Raw genomic sequence first — 19,696 nt, forward strand, 5'->3', positions numbered from 1 at the left:
AAGTTGTCCGGCCGCCCCGATCCCACTGAATAGCAAGGTTCTCCACAGCCAGCCAACCACTCGATCCTTGGACTCGGGTCGCATTGTGCCATTTTCGCCATGCCGCTACCCGAGGTTGCGAAAATGTGAAGGCCTAAAAAACTGCAGCGTCGTGCCTGTCTAGAGTAAGGTGTCGTGGGAACTGTGGCATGGTGGTCGCAGACCGTGATCTATCCCACCCTCGGCTTGCCCAGAGGCGAGAGGTTGCAGTCGCGCTCAAGAGGGGTGAGCTTTTTGTTGGGTTCTGGGCTCCAAAGAAGGACTTTGGATCCAGGGGTACGGATTGTCAGCTGCGGCGTGGGGGGAAGAGGGGCTGCTGCATGCCATGATTGGAAACCACACGAGAAGCGGCCAGCTCGAGCCAATACCGGATGCATGCGATTGATCAATTCAGGGGTGTCCGGAGAGCAATTAATTCGGGGATTCGCCTCGATCGGCTGCCGTTGCCCAAGAGCCTCCCAGGTCTTTCCATTCATCGCTCCCCGTGCAGCCCATTTCAGTGTTAGCAGGACAGGCTGGATGACGCGTTAAACATTAACTGACGCGCCGCTGCTATTGGTAACCGGGGGCACTGTAGACAGGACACATGCCTATCCGTAATTTCTCGGACAATCTGCCATGAACGTCAGCCGGCGGCGCACAGTCCCATCTGCCAAACACAAAGCTAATTCAAGCCCAAGACCTGTCCGGGTCCACCTCTAGCATATGCACCTGTAGCACGCGCACCCCTTAGCAGCGCTGCACCTCTTTTTCCTCAGTTCGCGTCTTTGGGCAACGTTCGCAAGCTCCAAATTCACGTTCGTCGGCAGACATGAGGTGCTGCTCCTGCATGGCCCGACCCCGACTTTTCCCCACCTAAAAGCGACTTTTTGGCGCCGCCGGCGAATTGGCTTCGAGCGAAAGCTTCTCGTCTGCAAGCCACCGTTCGGAAAAGGGGACCTAGGTATTCCCGTCGCTACCCCCAGTCAGTGCCTGTGCCTGTGCCTGTGCCACCGCCTGCTTCCTTTCGCGACGGCGCGCAGCCAAGGTGGCCCTCGTCCTTGCCGCGTCCCCCCCAACCGACCATCCCTTTGCCCAGTTGATCGAGCGAGTCCTGCGAGGTCAATCAAATCCAGCTTCCGCAACGCTGCGACCGTCGTGACGGTTCATCTGACTGGTCCCGGGCCGACGTCGACCTGAGTCTTGCATATCGACGCCCGCCCGAACCTCCATGCAGCTGCTCTGCAGGAGGTGCTCCGCAGTCTCAACAATTAGCCGCGCCAGATCTACCAGCCCAAACCTAACCTACCGTAAAGTCAAACTCGGTCGATACTTTCGAATCCTGGTTCTGGTTAGGCGATCTGCCGAAAAGAGGCTTCACGGCTACTGCACGCGCGCCGACACCAAAGGCGGATACCGCACATTATTTACCCCTTCCTGCGCCGCCTGACGACGCCGCCGACGCCGCAATGGATCACACCTCGTCGACACCGACTTTCCCCCCCATTCCCCGCAAAGCCCGTGAACGAGGCGAACGAGAACGTGGCCGGCCCCGTGAACAAGAGCGCGACCAAGCCCAGCCAACTTCGCGCCGCCACAACGCTCCCTATGCCATCCCGACGCCAGAGCCCACCCAGGATCGAGAGAACGATATCTTTGCCGACTGGTCCGACCGCGACCGCCAGCGATACGTCAACCGCTACCTGCGGGACCGAGACGACGACAAAGTTTCTCCGCCTGTCCCAGGGTCCCCCGAGGTCATCTCGTCGCTCATCACGTCTCTATCGGCCATTTCCAGACCGCTGAGCAACCACTTTGACGGGCCTTCTTATCTCAGCCCCATCGGCGGCGCCCGCACTCCGAACAACCTGTCTAGCCCGGGCTCCCCTACCGGTCACTCAGGAGGCTCGTTTGGTGTTGACTACGGCGCCTTTTCCCAGCCATCCCTTGCCGAGCTGCGCGAAGAGGACGTGCCTCTGGATGAACTCGCGGCCAGCGCCCCGGTGATACGAACCTCGAAGCCTCCCAGCGGGTATTCGTCTTTGACGTCGCCAAAGTCACCCAAAAGCCCGGCGAATCGGGATACATCGGGTCTGAAGAGTCTGCTTTCTCGAGGCAGCGGCGCCTTGTCGCGTCCGTCAAGTAGGGGCTCTTTAGCATCTGCGACTGAGAGCATTGGAAAGCTGAGCGTCGAGCGCGTCGCTGAGCCATTGTCGCCCGGAACCGAAGGCAAGGGCCTGACACGGCAAAAGTCCCACGACAGCTGGGGTAAGAAGAGCGGCCGAAACCAGCGTGGGTTAATGTACATGAGCAGCAAGGAAAGGCTACGAGAGAAGGAAAACGACAAGAAGAGAGCCAGCATTGGCGCTGTAGGCGGTAACCCAAACGGTCTCGGTGTTTCTAACGGAAACCTTACACCGCGTCTTGACCCGCTTTCGGCAGAGTCGGTGATCAACGAAGAATCGAACCCCGATTCCCCTCCTCGCCGCGAACGGACCAGCTTTGGCGGTGGAGAAGGTGTCCCCAATCCCCGACAAATACCAACTCGAGACTCGTCGCTGCGAAAAACTGGTAGCGGTGCTAAACGGTCTTCTGCTCGTGCGTCACGAACGTCGAAGCGCGACAGTGACGGCGGCCCCAACGCTACCATTCACGAGATCGACGAGCAAAGCAGCGGTGGTCGTACTAACCGCGGCGATACTGCCAGGCAGCGGCCGGGTGCTACGTCGGCCAAGGAGCTTGACCCTCAGAGGCTTTCCGCAGACCTTCCCCGATCGAACACGACGTCGTTCAGTAAACCGCGCCCAGACATTTACAGCTCGAGTCCGTCGACTCCGGCTGCAGCCATGTTTCCAGATACAGATCCGTTGGACGATGGTGCGCCGTCTCCCGCCATCGCCCAGGGGCGCCGTCGAGACCGCGAATCCAGCGCCGATGCGCGCCATCGTCGTCGCTCCGGCCACTTGACACCGGATCTCCATAGCGGGTACAACAGCGAGACAGGGGGTGGTGTAACTCTCAAGGTGAAACGCAGCAGCAGCAGACTTAAGCGGCTCTCTGGCGCTGCAAGCCCTACCCCCGACAAGGCGTCAGATAAAGGGGTGGCCTCTGGAAACACACACAGCGATCAGCCACACATTGCATACGAGAGACCCAGGAGTGCCGATAGCATCGACGATGCCGTGGAGAGCTATCTGTGCAGCCCGCGTCTGAGCCAAAAAATCCGGCACCCACAGACGGGCCGGGTGATTAGCTTCAGCGAAGTCGGAGATCCAAACGGAAGCGCCGTCTTCTGCTGCGTTGGAATGGGTCTGACGAGGTATATCACTGCATTTTATGACGAGCTGGCGTTGACTCTAAAGCTGCGCCTCATCACACCCGACCGGCCTGGTGTAGGCGACAGTGAGCCTTATGCAGAGGGAACTGCAACCCCCTTGGGTTGGCCTGGTAGGTTGCCACTGTGTCTAGCCCGTTTTGGGTCACAATTGTGTTGATGCTGACTTCTTGCAGATGATGTGTACGCGATTTGCCAGTCGCTGAAGATCACAAAGTTCTCCATCCTGGCTCACTCAGCCGGCGCTATCTATGCTCTGGCAACGGCACTCCGCATGCCCCAGCACATCCGGGGCAGAATACACCTTCTAGCGCCTTGGATTCCCCCGTCGCAAATGAGCGTGTTCGGTGCTAGTTCTCAGACCCCGTTGCCTCCCACCAACGCGATACCCACGAGTCAGAGAATATTGAGGGCTCTCCCAACTCCGTTTCTTAAGGCTGCCAACAGCAGTTTCATGACAGCCACGAGCTCCAGCATCACCAGCTCCCTGCCAAAACAGAAGAGAGCGAAGCGGGACAAGAAAAGCGCCGCAGCCAAGGAGGCCAGCAGAAACTCGAACCAGTCCGGGGTCGAAAATAAGGAAAACAACGGCCACGGCGGCAGCGCACCCAAGGATCTGCAGCCTTCGCAGCCGGCGGACGAAGATATGGACCGCATCCGTCCAACAGGGGCGAGCCCCACTATGGTTGGTCCTGGCGGAACAAATCCATCCCACACCGATGGCAACAGCAGCCACCGCCACAACCGCTCCAACTCATCCCAGCACGGTTCTCGTCGACAGTCTGAGAAGGAAGAGCACATCCTCGCAACGGCCGCCGCTCTGGCCAATTCTCAGCTTGCCGACCGTGAGCGCCAACAGATGTACGACAACCGCTTGACCCACGCGATCTGGCACCTGGCGACGACTGGTGCCAACCCCGCAGTAGACTTGCTTGTATGTCTCGAGCGGCGACATACCATTGGCTTCCGCTACGTCGACATCACGAGACCGGTCGTCATTCACCACGGCAGCCGCGACACGCGCGTGCCCGTAGAAAACGTCAAGTGGCTGGGCAAGACAATGCGACGCTGCGAGGTGCGCGTGCTCGAGGGTGAAGGCCACGGCTTGATGGCCAGCGCCCAGGTAATGGGGGGTGTGCTCATGGACGTCAGCCGCGAGTGGGAAGAGTGGAGCCGTGTCACGGGCGCGACGAGGCGAGAGCACGAGAGGACAAGAAGAGGCACTGTGGGTCAGGGCTGGTGATCCAGCATGGCGATTTCTCAATCGTTTTGCGCGCCAAATCACTGGCGCCACTGCTGGCGCCCTTTCGGGTGTCACCGTATGGCATGGCCACGCTGCAGCTCCAAATGTAGCCGGCTCAAGCCCCGCCAGGTACTGGTCATGGGCCAACATCGACGTTCAGGCCCGGGAGTTTTTGTGCTAACCGACAGGCCGCCTGAAATATCTCCATAAGCTGCGGGACTGGAGCTGTCAAGGGCGCATCAACCGACCGCTACGGGCTTTCTCCGCTGGTGTCTCTCAAAGACGGAGAGGGAATAGGATATAAATAATAATAATAGCTATGATGCAAGGCCTGTGGATAGGACGGTCACGGCCTTTCTAAGTTCGCACTTCTGTATAGATCTTTTACTGAATCGGAACTGTCTGGGGGTCCTTAGGAAGGTATATATATGTTCCACAGACAGGGAGGGGCGGGTTGGGTTGGACGGGTTGACTGGCGGTCGGCTGTGGGAACTAAAAATTAATGACGAGAGAGGTATAATGCACCGAGCCTCTGGGGACTGGCTAGGACGAGGCGGTGCCATGGGTTGTTGTCGCATTCTCACCATGTTTCGTAGAGTGGAGGCATTTCCTGGTTTTCTTGAGCGATAGTCGTCATCGATGTAATTTTTTTTGGCTTTTCCACTTAACTTCTTACCTTGTAATTCTAAGCTGCAGAGAGCCGAAGTATATATGATAACAATGTCGAATGTCAATGCGAAACAAATCAGAGCATGGGGGCAAAGTGTTGTGTATGTTGACGTTTGCGGTGAGCAGACTTGCTACCAGTTCTGACTCTCAACTTCTCAAGTCACTTGCAGAACAACAAATGCGTTTGCTGAGAAGAACCTGAATTGACACCTAGTTACTCAACAAACAATGACGTGTTCGGAAGAACTGAACATGAGTGACCTAAGTGTGCCCTTCATTCATCTAATGCTCTCATGTGTGTGGTGCCATAGGCTATTCCTGAAGTAAAGGTGAAGAGCGCGGCGTTTGCGTCAGAAGTAGAAGGTTGTTGGAGCATAGTTCAAGCTTAGAGCGAGGACTAGGAGAAATCCAATAAGTTCGTTAGACTTGTGTAGGTAGTTTCGAGAAACAGTCGAGAGACAAAGAGGAGGATGAAAAGAGCAACTCACTGTTTTCACTCTCCACGGCACGCCTGTGGTGCATCACCCAACCCCTTCATATCACCGTTGCAACCAACATCAACCTGGAATCCATGCTCTTATCTTCCATCCTATTCTCCCCCTAATTACGCGCCCGGCAGCGGCACCGGCGGCGGCGGCGCCCCGACCATCTCGCCCACCTCCGCGGCCTGGCCCAGTGGCTCCTGCACCTGCACGCGTAGCTTCAGTGTCGGCCCCGTGGGCTTCTTGATGTGCTTGCGCCCGCGGTGCAGCTTCTTCCGCAGCCGCGACCCGTATCCGCGCAACCGGTGCACCACCTTTCGCGGCAGCGCCCGCACCTTCTTGCTCCTGGACCCCTTGGTCTTGGCCGACGACTGGCCTGACGCCGGCGCCACGCCCTTCTTGTCTTTTTTGTTATTGCTGTGTGCGGATTTGTCTTTGGACGTGGATGCCGATGATGGGGCTTGCAGCAGGGCTTGCGGGTTGTTGGTAATGTCCTGGCCGTCGGGGAACCGGAAATCGTCGAGCGACTGCTGTTGCGGGATCATTTGCGAGGATACTGTTGGCGCTGCCGTGTCCTGAGAGCCGCGGTGGGCTTCTGTGCTGCTGGCGCCGCCGCCGGCTGCGTTGTTGGTCGCGTTGTCTTTGTCTCCGATGAGAGCCGTGCCCGAGGCTGCCGACGAGATTGATGAGCCGCGCCGGTTGGGCTTGGGGAGCTTGGGTTTGGAATTGGATGGCTGCGCGGTAGCCTCTGGGTTCTCTTTCTTCTTGTTGCCACCGAGAGAAAACATGGCCTCTCTGATGTGGTTCTGTGGCGAATTTGGGGGGTTGATAATAAGAGAGCCAAGGGACAACTGTCTCGCAGGGCCGTGTTGAGATGGGGAAGGCAAACCGGTGGAGGGTGTTGGGCTGGTAGGTGATCAGTTCCAGCGAAGGATACAATCCGCATGCAAATGCTGAAATTGATATTTCTATGGGTAAATCGAGGTCGAGATATATAGGAGGATCAAAGGTGAAGTTGGAGGGCCAACGACATGGAGGAGAGAGTGAAACGTAGGGGTGCTCTGCTGACCGGACAGCGATTCAAATGTTGGCGGGTGGTGCACGAGGAAATATTGCTGTGTCGTGCTTCTCCTCAAGACTTGGAGCCAGGGCGGAGGGCCCGACGTCCTGAGGCCCTGGAGGACGGTCGGGCGGTAGGTCGTGCCTTCTTTTTTCGTTTTGGGTCTGAGGTAGTTGCGTGGAATAAAATGGTTCCTCACGGGTCTACCGGATGTTCTCCCCGGTCGGCATTGCTCGCTCCTTCCTAATTAGTTCCCACCGGATCTCGAGCAGGTCCAAAACTGACTCAGTCGCCACTACAAGAATAATGGCGTATTGTGACCCGAGTTCGGGTTTTTCGCCTTTGTTCGAGACTGCTTTTAGGCCGTGTTTCACGTCCATACCTTACTGTCATCCCATATCTTTACCCTAGGCTCTCACTGTTATTACCGTGGTTGAAATTTAGGCAGGTTTCAAGCAAGGACATTGTTCCACCGAAAGCGCTGCGGCGCTGCAAAGCCCGAAGAGGATCCAGAAGATTGTCATGCCGTCAACGACATCGTCGCCCACCGCGGGCAAAGCACTGTCAGAAGGCGAGACGCTCATCTCGAGCGGCTGGGGAGTTCGCAGATCTGGTTGTCAAACACTTGGAGAAAAAAAAGGCGCAAGGAGAAGGAAACGTCAAAGAACTGCGCGACTTGGATGCAGTCAGCCGCAGAACACTTACAGACGCCATGCATGATCACGCCACTCGACCGCAACCAATGAAGTGTTACGAGTCGGAGACTACCGCTTGCACAGCGCCCGCGTGCCGAAACCGGGAGGGTGTTTCCTTTGCAGTAATTAGAAGGGCATTAGTAGTTCAGTTGTTCTTCGGCACTACTGCGCAGAGGCGACGCCTGCGCTAGGAACACGCTAATTATCTTGTGTTCACCACACTGCTGGCAACACTCATCCTGACAGCTCAAGAACGAGACATTACGCTCATGGCGCTTGCAGTAACACATATCACTGTGTTACGAGCCACCTGCGTAGCGAGCCAAATGCTGGGTACTTTAATTTTAGAACAATCCCAGCTTTGCATTTCTGTTTAAAACTGATCAAATTGGTTCGAACATTAAGATCATTTTAAATTCCCTAGACGCCTTTCAATCGATATTTTCCGTCCACGTTGCTGTCTTGCTGCTTGCTGTACGGAGACCTTTTGTTCATGGCAAAAAAGCCTCGCCCCTACAGCTCCACCATCAAACTCTGCTGACTCCTGTCATCTGACAATCAACAGCCTTTAGCCTTCTGTGCTTGCTTATTCTGATGTAAAACCATTTTCAGTCGTAGATGTGGCACAGAAAGTCGATTCATATAATCTCATCACACCGATCGGTACTTCTGGCGGATCCCCACCTTCTCGACAGAGTCTCCGAGCATAGCTGCTGTCAAACGAACGGTGGAAGGACGGTCCTAACTGGTCCTCTCGCTTCACCCAGCGCTGGCAGTACAAACTGTATTTCCAAAATAGGTTTTCACCCGAGGAAGAGATTGGTCAGTACTACCCACCTCGATCGATCGATTTCGACGGTATACGACGATGGATGCATACTTGCGATAACTACCATCCCGACTGTGCGTTGGGTGGCTGCGCATCAGGCAAAGAGAGATTTCCCGAAGGACTTGATTTTATTGTCTCATCGACGTCAACAAAAACTGCATTCGGACTTGCTCTCAACCAACGCAGTATGCGGCGTTAAGTTACGTTTGGGGCGGAACAGTGACTGAGTCGTTGTTCAAACAGAGCTACTCCAGCGACCACACCGACGCAACCAACCTCACCTCCCACTACGCGCAGACGATTTAAGCCAGCTCTTCAAGATAACCGCGCAGGCCAAGACCGATGTGCGCTTGACCGAGCCCGCCCTTCCGCGGTGTCATTGTCCGGCGAGCTGAACAGCTTGGGGAAGCAGCGGGGCAGCGCCCTGGGGGAGGGTTAGGTGGCGCAGCTGGATGATCTGATGAAATTCCGTACCTGCTCAAAAAGCTGCAAACGGAGCTAGACAAAGCCAGCTCAGCGTTGCCGGCAGTGGAAAGCCAGCTGGTGCCCCGGCACGTCAAGAAACTTTTGCCGGCACGGCCAACGCGCTGCCGGGTGAGGAGGACTCGGGGGTTCGTGTCATCGCGGGGAGATGACTCCGGAGCCACAATACCCGTCCGACTATTTTTTGGCACCCGGGTGCTTTTCGCAGGAGAGGCTCGCTTGTCAGTCTCTCGTCGTTGCTCGGGCTCCCTGAGCTCCCACCAAAAGCTACCTAGCTCCTTTATTGCGAATCACCAATACCCCAGACCTTAACCCGCAGGGCAATTACAGATACAATTACGGATACAGCAATGACAAACTCAATACTTCCACATCATGAAACACAGGGCAACTTCCCCAGATTTCCCGTCATCTGCGCAGCGTCTTTACCGTCTGGCTTACAACCGTGAATAGCAACCCTATATTGGAATCAGCGGGGTTCAGGACAGCTGGCATACATCACGCCTTAGACTCACACCTCGAAATAGACGAGCATCTTTGGATCTGAGAGTTCCTTCTGCACCTTCGCGCAATACATTCGGACCTCTTCCTCAGTCCAGTGAAGAACTCTTGTGAAAAGCGCCATACAAAGCCCTTCCAGCCACTGGGAGAAATTATCCTCGTTCAGCAATCCAATGCGCTTGTGAGGTGGCTTTGCCCACCCGTTCAGCGGCCAAGGGAACACCTTGGTTTGTATGAACCCAGCGCCCTTCATCCAGCCTTCGTAGTTCTGGGCACAAATTAGTGGCCTTCCGTTCAACTCTGCCGCCTGTAATATCAGTTGCATACAGCTTTGCAAATGAGTGCCGTCCACCGTCCCTCGCATCGACCTAGGGACAAAGTCGATGTCGTGTACTTCGATGGAGCCTCCCGGTTCAAGGTGCCTGGAAGAGGTCAGCTTAGGCCGCCAATAATACACTACAGGGACAGTACTTGTACGCCTCACAAAAGATGTCTTGCGGTGACTCGAAACAACCGTTGGGAGAGTCAGACTGCTGCGTCGACTGCGTAACGGTAGGCGAAGTGTGTATAGGGGTCGTCAGATCCTCAGGGACCGGCATAGGAGGCATGGTGACTTCGAACTGCCCAGCGTAGCTTGCCGGATTCTGGATAAGGTTGAACACTGTATCGGAGAAGGGAGTTGCAGAGTTGGTTCCGAAGTTGGAAGGCGTGTCTTTCGGGTACGCCGTGGTGTTGTTCTCAGGGTCTCGGCTGGGAGCGTATCCTTGCGCAATTGCTCGTACCATTGGCCCCATGCTAAACTCGGTGTTGATCGACGGATGTCCGATTATGACGCTTGATTTCGGCGTGTAGGCGAAGTCGCCTGCCGCGGACGGGGTGCTCGTTGCGGCTGCTGTGGGAATGGCAGATGCGAGAGCGACGCCTACCGTCAGTGCTTTCATAGCATTGGACCAAGTGGAAGCGAAGAACCCGCTCTGTAGGTTCTCTTTGATGTGTCCGAGGACCGCACTAGCTAGGATAAGTATTATGCCTCCTATGGTGTTGATAACCTACACCACAGCCGGGGTCTTGTGGTCCATGATAGCGTTGACGGCGGCTCCATGTTTGGCTTCGAACAGGAAGTTTCGTCCCTTGGGCAACGGAAGGTAGCGGGCGGGCACGTAGGCTTTCTGTCCTGGTAGCAGGGTAACCTTCTGCCTGGCGGTGACTTTTCGAACACAAGGGTTGGCTTGCGGTACCACTTCGAACTTGCACGAGAAGTCTAGGCATCGTATATGGATCCGGTGCTCCTCGTAGTCGATGACACTCCCGTGTGGGTTGATAAAGTCGTTGGCCGTCAAGCGCTCAATGACCCATGCGGACTTCGTGAACTTCAGCATCACATTGTTCCCCTGCTTGTCCACTCCAGGCACATAGAATGAGAAAGTCGCCCATTCCTTCATACCTGTCAGGCCTCCCTCGCCGTCGGCTGTACCTTTACGCTTCTCGATTGAGTGCTCTAGGTTGTTGAGGAACCCTCTAGCGATAAACGACCTTGAAGCACCAGGGTCCGCACACAGTTCCAAGTCGTCCCCCTCAGGGTTGGCCTTAACTTGAATGCGTAAGTGCGTGTGACTAGACCTTAAGTTCCGGTCAATGTCCTCCGTGATAGATCGCGGTGCTTCCCTGATAGTGTATTTGACCTTTGCTGGAGGCGAGAGAGTGGCGGACGCTACAATGTCGTCGTCAAGTTCGTCCCAGGGCCTTATCATCTCTGGCTTGAGGTCTTCCCGAAGCTTTGCAGTGTCGGGGTTGTCCTCCATGTTGGTGATTTGGGCAATTTTTTTGGTCAGCTCTTGGCTACCCTTGGGGGCCGTTTTGCCAGATTTGGCGTCCTTGCAAACCTTCAGGTGCTGGAAGAGCTTATTCCTGGAAGGAAACACCTTGCGGCAATACCCACAAGTCCGCCGGGCTGGGTCCAGTGGTGAGATGCTCCGGAACCCTTCCATTTGCGTTGCCTTAAATGGCGTGCAGAGGCGGGTGTGTGCCTTCTTCTGATGCACGGTAGGCAGAGCTAGGTGACACTTGTTAGAAGTGAGGTGGCGGTCGATAATGGAGCAGACGATGTCAGCCTCAGTCTCGTCGCTGCCTAGGGCTTGGTCGGACGTGTCAGCGTTGCCGTCAACCTCCGAGGCAAAATTGACGTGTTGACGACGGTCATCACGGTCACGCTTGTCGCGCTGATCATGGTCATCGCGCCGGTCGCGGCCATCACGGCGGAAGTTGTCTCGCTTGTCTTCCCGACGGTCGTCGCGCCGGTCACGTTTGTCCTTGTAGCGATCACGATTGCCGCCACGCTCCCGCGAGCGCTCTCTCTCGCTGGATTTGTCACGGTTGTAACGATCAGGGTACCTAGAACGACTCAAGGCATACTTAGGCGGAATACTATGGTCTGGTGGTGGTGATGGTTAGTCTTTGCTTTTGGGGAGTTTTGTGTCGGGTAAAGCTGTGGCGGGTTGGGATACCTTCATGATGGGCGGTGTCGCCGGCGGTAAAGAGGGTACCCCTGCGGCTGTGAGCAGAGACAGGATGGGGTGAGAGTGGGGGAAACAAATACAAATCTAAATAGTTTGGGATACTCGCGAACCCGAGCTCGCCCGTTGGAAAAGTTCTAGAAGGTAGGTAGCCCAGTAGAAGGAGACCAAGGGGGCTGAGCGGTGGGCGAAGCTGAATGTCTCGAGTTGACACTGCAGCCCGCAGGTCTCCTGCCTAGGGGTTGGGCAAGGCGCGAAAGCTGGGCCGGCGATTGGTCGAGTCTGTGCTGGCTTGCATGCGGTACTGTGCGACTTTATGACATGGAGGGTTTTCGACACGGTACTGTAAGCAGCGGCATTTGGATTTCGGTATGTTGGCAAATCGATCTGTTTAAGCGGCGGTAGTATAGAGGAACGGGTAGAGTAATGTGCTCATGAGAAAAAAGAGTGACCAGAATGGAGACATGCACAGGGTTGGAAATTATATCTGAGGGGTCCCAGCTCGGGAGTATAAGCTTCAGGTACGCGTCGGCAGAATCTCTCGATCGCCTCACGGCCACGCTTTAGCGTTCTGGTTACCTAGCGGCGTGTCGAGCAAGACTAAAGACCAAAGGCTGAACAGGAGGGAAGCAAGCAGCGTGTCACGCGGTGCTGCCTACGACAGTTCGGATGAAAAGGAAAGGGGACAGACAACCGCGAAAAGGCGGTGCGGGGTGGTGAACAGAGCCGTCAAAGAGAGACTGTGCCCCGCTTGTCTTGAAGCAACATGGCTGTACAGATGAGTAATACGAATGAGATATACATGAGACGGCCACATTTGCAACTTGCAGCTCCATCAGCCGCCTTGCTCACAATGTCAACTACAAGCTCAAGAAACCGTGTGACCAACTCAGGGTGCGGCCAGGTACGTCTTCATCCTACTTCTGAGGAACAAGTTCACGCCTCCAACCTCCTTCTCGCCAGAACCGGAAAAGTATTTAGGTGACGGTGTCGCGCGCCAGAGCAGTCTAGATTTCCTTCCTTCTCCATCCGTTTTCCAAAACACCCGGTCAGCATTCGCCTCTCAAACCAACTATGAAGCTCATCACCCTTCTCGTCCTGTGCCTCCCTTTGCTGGGCCTGGCAAGCGACCAGCACGCGTCGGTTGATCCCGAGGTGCAGGCAGCCAAGGACGTCCTTCAGCTCCAGAAGCAGTATCAGGATAACCTGCGCGCTTCAATTCGCCGCCGTAGAACCGTCTGTAACCCAAAGAATCTCCTCCATCGTCGCGAATGGTACGTCTTCTAACCCCCCCCCACCCTTGAACGAGACGGTGACTCGGATATATGTGTATCTAACCCAAGGACCCCAGGGGTTCTCTCTCCGAGCCCGAGCGCGAGGACTACGTCAACGCAGTGCACTGCCTCGCCAACAAGACCGGCCAGACCTCGCAAACCGACATCCCCGGCGCGCGCACGCGCTATGACGACTTTGTCGGCTGCCACCTCCAGCAGTCGCCCTTTGTGCACGCTGACGGCCTGTTCCTCAGCTACCACCGGCACTTCGTCCGCCTGTACGAAAATGCCTTGCGGACCGAGTGCGGGTACCAGGGCGCGCAGTCCTACTGGGACTGGGGCCTGACGTACGAGGACCCGCGCAACGCCACCGTCTTCGACGGCTCGCCCTGGTCCCTGGGCAGCAACGGGCTCTACGTGCCGGACCGCGACCCCGTGACCATCAACGTATTCGGCCAGAATCTGACCTTCCAGCCGGCCACGGGCGGCGGCTGTGTCGCCTCCGGGCCCTTCACCCCGGATAAGTACGTCATCCACCTCGGGCCCATCGCCGGCAGCCCGCAGGGGCCTCAGGGCGGCCTCGGCTATAATCCGCGCTGCCTGACGCGCGACCTCGACCCGGCCTTCAGCCGCGACACGCACCCGACCAATGTGTCCTGGGAACTGGCCTGCGCGGACGTAGCCTGCTTCAACCAGCTGCTCGACGCGCCGGGCGGGATCCACACGTCGGGCCACTTCCAGGTCGGCACCATTACGCTCGATGTGCTAGTGAGCCCGAGCGATCCCATCTTTTGGCTGCACCATGCCCAGATCGATCGGCTGTACCCCATCTGGCAGGGCCAGGATCTGAGGACGCGGCTAAACCAGGTTTATGGCACGGTTACTACCGCGAATAGTGAGTACATGTATTCTACCTTTCCTGCATCCGGGTTATAGAGAACTGACTTGTCTGTCCCTGTTTCTAGTTCCGCCTAGCGAGAATGCTACGCTGGATACAACGATCAGCTTTGGTGTGCTCGACTCGCCAAAGGCTATTCGTGATGTTTTGTCGACCGTGGATGGGGATAACTGCTACATTTACGAGTGAGGGGTTGTTAGCATTCTGGCTCGGGGGTTGTATGTGCATGACCAGGCTGCCTTGGGTGGCAAAACATACACTCGAGGAAGGTAATTTGAATTGATTGGGGATGGATCAGGGAAGGCAATCTCCCCATTGGTACATGGCGTTATCCAGTAATGGTACAGAGAGAGTTGAGATGTAAGGAGTAGGTAATCTTCACATAAATGCACCAAGTCTCCATGTTCTCTCCTTTCCATGGCCATTTGCGGCTCGGATCTCGCAAGATCAAAGGATGCCGAATAAGTCATTGGGATGGAGTGCGACGGGCCCATAGCTGAACTCTACCAAGGTATAAGGCTGCGGTGAAAGTGAATAAAGCTGACAACCTAGCCCAGATGTTAGAAAGGTGTCATCGGAACGACACGAAGTAGAGTGTCGTTGTAAAGTTTGGGAGTATTTTTGGGGCCGGGGGTCCCCTGCGCCTGCGGCGGGCTTCCCTGCCTGGGTTGTTACTGCCCCCATACGAAAAACCTGCGGCACACGATGACAAACCCAGTAGACGACGCACTCCTCCACTTCGCCTGGCTCCGCTCGCAAGCTGGCGACGCTAGACTCGTTGAAGGCTTAAAGTTACAACCAATCTTGAGGATAAAATTAACTTCACGCCGGGTATGGCGTCAAAAAAAAGCCAAGCGCAACCGAAAGGCAATACAGATAATAACCAGCCAGCCTAAGCCGAAAGGCCCTGCGTGGGGCCTCCACGTCTTCGACACGCCTCTCTCGGCGTAACAAGGGGAGAATCCGACATCCCACGGCAGAGCCGAAGCCAAGCTTGTCAGACGCTCGCGAGCAATCATAAAAAATAAGGTTCTTTACAGAAAGCAAGCGCGCCTTCCGCCACACTCTTACGCTCATGGGGCCTCCTGCGGGGGCTCACGTGCAAGGCTTGCAAGCCATAGTCAACCCTCCCAGCCACAGCCTTGGCCTTGCACCAAGCAATCTCAACACCTACCTAGATTTGTACGCATTCTGACCGATTTACTGAGCTGGGCCTAGACGTGTAGCAAGCCCGTCAATGTGGCAACTTGATCTTTCCGTGGCGTTTGTGGCCAAGGAAGGAGCCGCCTGGAGATATTGGTAGCTAGTTAAATTGGTGCACCGCCCTTTGCAATACAACAACTCTTTGCTCTCATCTTTCCCTGGTCCGCAGGGCCACTGTTACTGCCCGCATCGTGATTTACTACACTTTCCCGGTCGCTCAATAATAACAACCCCACCACGGCAAGCAGCGACAGTCGCTCCGAATTACTTCGGCCGCTTCACCTTGGTCGCCAACGCTATAGTTGGCAGGCATGTGTAGATCAAGGAGCCTTTTTTTCTTTCTTGGGAAAAAAAAAGAAAGAGAAAAAGAAAGAAAGGACTCGAATCTCCACTCGCTCTCCCATGACAATATACCCGGCCAAACCGCTTTTTCCAGAGCCGGGCAGTCCATATCACCTTCACCCGAACAAACCATGTGATCCACCCCCCCGAAACCAACACACATCAAAACACCCTCGACGCGCCGCACACCTCCTCACTAAAATACCTCACCGCGCTCGCCTGCACAATTGCCAGCTCGTCCTCAACCACCCACGCCGAATTCGTTTTGTTATGCTCCAGCGGCCCATACACCATCCACCCACTGAGCGGCCGGAGCGTGGCATGTCCCTTCTTCTCATCATCCCCCCCAACCAGACTCCCATTCCCGCCCGCCCTCAGCACCGCCTCACGATGCCCCGCTGGCGGGCCCTCGGTAATCTGCTTCCCGATCGGCCCCGCGGCAACAAACGCCGGAAACTCGGCCACGCCGTCCCAATCCAGCAGCAGCAGCGGCGTGCGCGCATACCCGATCGGCGCGTCCATAACGTCCAGCGTCGGGTACGCCACGCCGTCGAGCGTCAGCAAACTCCCCCTCGCCGAAGAAGTATTACTCACGCGCGCATACGCCCCGCCGCGCTCGTTCCAGAACCAGAACCCGGTGATCCAGCCCGACACCAACACGGGCGGGTCGCCGCAGATCTGGCCGCGCCTGCCGACCACCATCTGGTTCCAGAATCGCCTCGTCGACTCGGCGTCGGGGCTACGGAAGCTCTGCGCGAACCGGGACAGGACCGGCCGCAGGCGGGCCGCGTACTGGGCCGGCTCGGTGCCGAAGGCGGGGAGCCGGTCGAGCTTGGCCAGCAGCGCGTCCCAGTCGGCGGCCGTGCCGAGGAGGGTGACGGACGGCAGCCCGCAGACGACCTTGCCCGTGTACTTGAAGTAGGCCTTGGTGAGGCCCATCATGAGGATGTTGGCCGTCATGGCGTCGGACTGGGTCGTGGTGGAGAAGCCCGGGGCGATCCAGTCGCGGAGCCAGGGCGTCTTGATGCGTTTTTGGATCTCGTCCTGGAACCGGATCAGGACGCGGTAGAGGGTCATGTCCTGGATGTAAATTTCTTGCTGGGTCCCGGGCGGGGTTGAGACGAAGAGCGAGCGGACCTCTTCCGCGTGCGCGGCCATGTAGAAGTTGAGCTGCACCAGGATGGTGAACCAGACTTCGTCGGGCCGGAGGACCAGGTGCAGGTGCTCGCCCCAGGCTTGGATCGCGCCGCGCAGGAAGGAGTCGCCCGAGGGCTGGAGGCCGTCGGCGCTTGTCAGGTTGGTGCTCCGGCCTTTGGTGAGGACGGCCGAGTGCGAGCTCATGATCAGTTTGGCGGACGAGTTGAAGAATTCGTTGGGGGCGGACCGCCGGAAGAAGGCGTCTTCGGAGGTGACGGCTGCGTCGCCGCGGTAGGGTTTCGGGTCACCGCCGGGGATGATTACCACGTCGGCTGCCGCCGTGGCGGCAAGAATGGAGAACGCGGTGGATACGCGCATGTTGTTTGGCAGGTACGGGTCGGTCTGCGTTGGTCGAGTCTGCGTGCAAGGTTGAGTATATGGATGACGGGATGTGTGTGCCCTTTTTAAGAGAGCAGTGACGTTACGAAAAAGGGTCCCACCCTCGTTGGGGCAGTTGGTGTTGGTTTCTACATTTATGTGTTGTTGCAATATCTAGAATGCCTTCCAAGCCTTTCGCTTCCGGTCGGGTAAATCCATGTCAAACCAGTGGGGCGACCGCGCCGGTCCAAATACCCGGCCATGCCATCCGGGTACGACATTGGTGGTGCCAAAAGGATTCAAATAGCGGGGATATGTCCGTGGCGTTTGGTTCTGAACGTTGCGTTGACAGCGAACGGAGACGGTGGTTGGACCGAATACGGGGTCGTGTTGGCTCTCGGTCTCGCCATACCGGATCACTGATCTGGCCGTGCATGTAACCGGCCAAAAGCCTTGCAGGGCTTTCCCTCCACTTTTCTATCTTGAAATCTTATAAAACTGAGTCAGGCGGCTAGCCCTTCAGGCTTTATCTCATTCTAGTGCCTCGCCGTGATGATAATAGGCACAGGTACAACTTTCAAAGGAGTTCATCGGCACCTTGGATCTATAGTGGGCTTGAGGAACGAGTAATATTCTAATATATATGTGAACTTGATTAGTCTTTGGCTTTAATTCTAGCAAAGCTAGAAAAACAGTCTTTCTATACACTTGTTATTCGTAGCTTATAAAGGCGATGTAGCAAGAAAGTTACGCATGCCATGCTGGCTTATAACCCAGTATGATCTCGATTAGAGCCATCAACCGTGTATTTGGGTAAGTAGGCACGTCACTCCTGTTCTGCATCATTTAGACTAGTTGCTTTGACTATCCATGCCGACAGAGACTAGCCTTTTTGGAGGAATTGCCGAGATCATTGGTCAATTGGTGGGTAAATTGGTGCGCCCTGTGTGTGACCACGGTTGAATTTCTCGTCATGGATAAAGGGAAAATTTGGAGCCTCCCTCCGCACCATTGCGACGACGTCTCCCTTCGAACTAGATAAATCTCTTCCTATTACAAACCACTCGACTGTTAGGGTCGTCTGTCTGTAAGGGAGCACGGGCTCCACAGGATGCTGGGGTTGGTAATTATGAAGATAGAACAAAGGGCAAGCTCCTATCGCACGGGTAATACAGTCAAATCGGAATGCCACTCAAAGTATATGAGTGCAGTGAATGTGTATTGCTTGCTTGAAGAACCAAGCAAGAACTATCTAAGACCGTGGACACGGTCGTCGTATATATCTATCTACGTAACCAATAACAGTGGTTCCGTTGTCCCGTGGTCCCGCGTCCGGGTCACCGCCCGACCGGAACTGTCCCGCGTGCCCGAGCTCCAGAGCTCGGAACCCTGGAACGCTCCTGATTGGCCCGCGCCAAAAAGTGCTTGCCCCACCTTTGTGCATAACCACAGGGAATCCACAGGAATTCGTGACATGTGTTGAAAGTCTACCTTTCGCAATCTGTGCACGATACTCCTTACCTTCTAGCACCTCCTCCACGTCGTCCCAGAACCCACAATCCTAGGCCGGGCCTAGCTCCGTGGACCTCGTTGTCTAGATTGTACCACGCTTCCTACCTATAAAATACTTGGCCATAGTAATTTACATAACTCCGCCAGAGCAGGACGAACAATACGCCCGCATCCGCAGCCCTATGAGCAAGTATATCCGTTTTCTTCATAACAATAATTATCGAAGTCACTTGAAACCAAAGAGCGTACGAACCGAACTCTCCCTCGATAGCAGGCTCAAAACTCAGACAACTCTGCTACCAGGGCAGTCCCATTCAGTAGCATATCCCCTCCCCAAGCGTTACGACCCTAGAACAGGCTTAACTAACATATCCCCACCAACAACCATTCTGTCCAGGCTCTTAAAATGGAAATAGAAGGTGTTGAAACCTCCGTTTCACTGCGATAAACAACTAATTACCACATTTGCTGGCCACCCCGTTCAGAAATTGCATGGGTAGCTCAACAAGACCAAACTTGAAACAATAACCGGAAGCCACGGTCATAGATCAAGTCAAATCGTTCCGCAGTCCTATATCCATCAAGTCCTGCGGAGATGACATGAATCAATGCAAATGAACCAATCGGCGGCGGAATGTAAGTTGTGCAGTAGGATGGGTGCGAAATAATAATAGTATGTATCTGTGGGCACACGCCCTTCTCTCTAGTCCAGCCCTTTGAGTTTGTAATTAGTTGTGAATGAGTCTGTACACGACGGAATAGGTGACCGAGGGAAAAGGGGCGTTATTTACAAACAACTAAGGGCTTATCGCCGTAACATATCATTGTCTAGTTATCCTCTTCTTTCTTCATTTCTTCTCTAACCGCCTTGTATGAGGTAGTTGGTCCTCCCTCTGTAATCTGACGGGGTCCCCCCCGCCAAAGCCTATTCTTTTTTCTTTTTGAAGAAATCTTCATTTTTAATGATCTAAATCTTCTGGTCCTACGTACGAGGCTGTACGGAGTATTTTTCTTTGATACGTTGACTACTCAATTACTGTTCTCTAACTTTGTGGCCCCCCTTGCGTGTGCAATGGGTAAGCTGACAGCAAGTTGTCAGGCGCGTATTGGGCGTGTTACATGGCA

The 19,696-nt window shown here is 55.5% G+C and overlaps 5 protein-coding genes across 5 annotated transcripts; 2 read left to right on the forward strand and 3 right to left on the reverse strand.

Annotated features, from left to right (window-relative positions):
- Positions 1–1,001: 1,001 nt before the first annotated feature.
- B0T26DRAFT_195095 (uncharacterized protein) lies at positions 1,002–4,754 on the forward strand. The gene is made up of 2 exons (XM_060433710.1): positions 1,002–3,465; positions 3,529–4,754. Exons 1-2 carry the CDS (start codon positions 1,488–1,490, stop codon positions 4,593–4,595), a joined length of 3,045 nt encoding a protein of 1,014 aa, XP_060297801.1. The 5' UTR covers positions 1,002–1,487; the 3' UTR covers positions 4,596–4,754.
- A 1,114-nt stretch (positions 4,755–5,868) lies between these two features.
- On the reverse strand, positions 5,869–6,534 carry B0T26DRAFT_749348 (uncharacterized protein; the record flags this gene model as incomplete). Its single annotated transcript, XM_060445088.1, has 1 exon — positions 5,869–6,534. The coding sequence occupies one exon, from the start codon at positions 6,532–6,534 to the stop codon at positions 5,869–5,871; it is 666 nt and encodes a 221-aa protein (XP_060297802.1).
- A 2,638-nt stretch (positions 6,535–9,172) lies between these two features.
- B0T26DRAFT_673651 (uncharacterized protein) lies at positions 9,173–11,824 on the reverse strand (the record flags this gene model as incomplete). Its single annotated transcript, XM_060439625.1, has 6 exons — positions 9,173–9,225; positions 9,255–9,271; positions 9,329–9,736; positions 9,786–10,322; positions 10,368–11,725; positions 11,819–11,824. The coding sequence occupies 6 exons, from the start codon at positions 11,822–11,824 to the stop codon at positions 9,173–9,175; spliced, it is 2,379 nt and encodes a 792-aa protein (XP_060297803.1).
- A 778-nt stretch (positions 11,825–12,602) lies between these two features.
- B0T26DRAFT_700574 (uncharacterized protein) lies at positions 12,603–14,599 on the forward strand. The gene is made up of 3 exons (XM_060441551.1): positions 12,603–13,101; positions 13,179–13,996; positions 14,067–14,599. The coding sequence occupies exons 1-3, from the start codon at positions 12,902–12,904 to the stop codon at positions 14,186–14,188; spliced, it is 1,140 nt and encodes a 379-aa protein (XP_060297804.1). The 5' UTR covers positions 12,603–12,901; the 3' UTR covers positions 14,189–14,599.
- A 1,107-nt stretch (positions 14,600–15,706) lies between these two features.
- On the reverse strand, positions 15,707–17,059 carry B0T26DRAFT_739265 (uncharacterized protein; the record flags this gene model as incomplete). Its single annotated transcript, XM_060443687.1, has 1 exon — positions 15,707–17,059. One exon carries the CDS (start codon positions 17,057–17,059, stop codon positions 15,707–15,709), a length of 1,353 nt encoding a protein of 450 aa, XP_060297805.1.
- Positions 17,060–19,696: the final 2,637 nt, after the last annotated feature.

The sequence above is a fragment of the Lasiosphaeria miniovina genome (genome assembly GCF_030549165.1).
Source record: "Lasiosphaeria miniovina strain SMH2392-1A chromosome Unknown B0T26scaffold_3, whole genome shotgun sequence".
NCBI lineage: Eukaryota > Fungi > Ascomycota > Sordariomycetes > Sordariales > Lasiosphaeriaceae > Lasiosphaeria > Lasiosphaeria miniovina.

Excerpts from the sequence above, each read along its gene's own strand:
- B0T26DRAFT_195095 (XM_060433710.1), top strand. The coding sequence starts at position 1,488 with ATGGATCACACCTCGTCGACACCGACTTTCCCCCCCATTCCCCGCAAA. Across the intron at positions 3,466-3,528 it reads AACCCCCTTGGGTTGGCCTG|ATGATGTGTACGCGATTTGC; the intron begins GTAGGTTGCCAC and ends GACTTCTTGCAG.
- B0T26DRAFT_700574 (XM_060441551.1), top strand. The coding sequence starts at position 12,902 with ATGAAGCTCATCACCCTTCTCGTCCTGTGCCTCCCTTTGCTGGGCCTG. Across the intron at positions 13,102-13,178 it reads CTCCTCCATCGTCGCGAATG|GGGTTCTCTCTCCGAGCCCG; the intron begins GTACGTCTTCTA and ends CAAGGACCCCAG. Across the intron at positions 13,997-14,066 it reads CACGGTTACTACCGCGAATA|TTCCGCCTAGCGAGAATGCT; the intron begins GTGAGTACATGT and ends CCCTGTTTCTAG.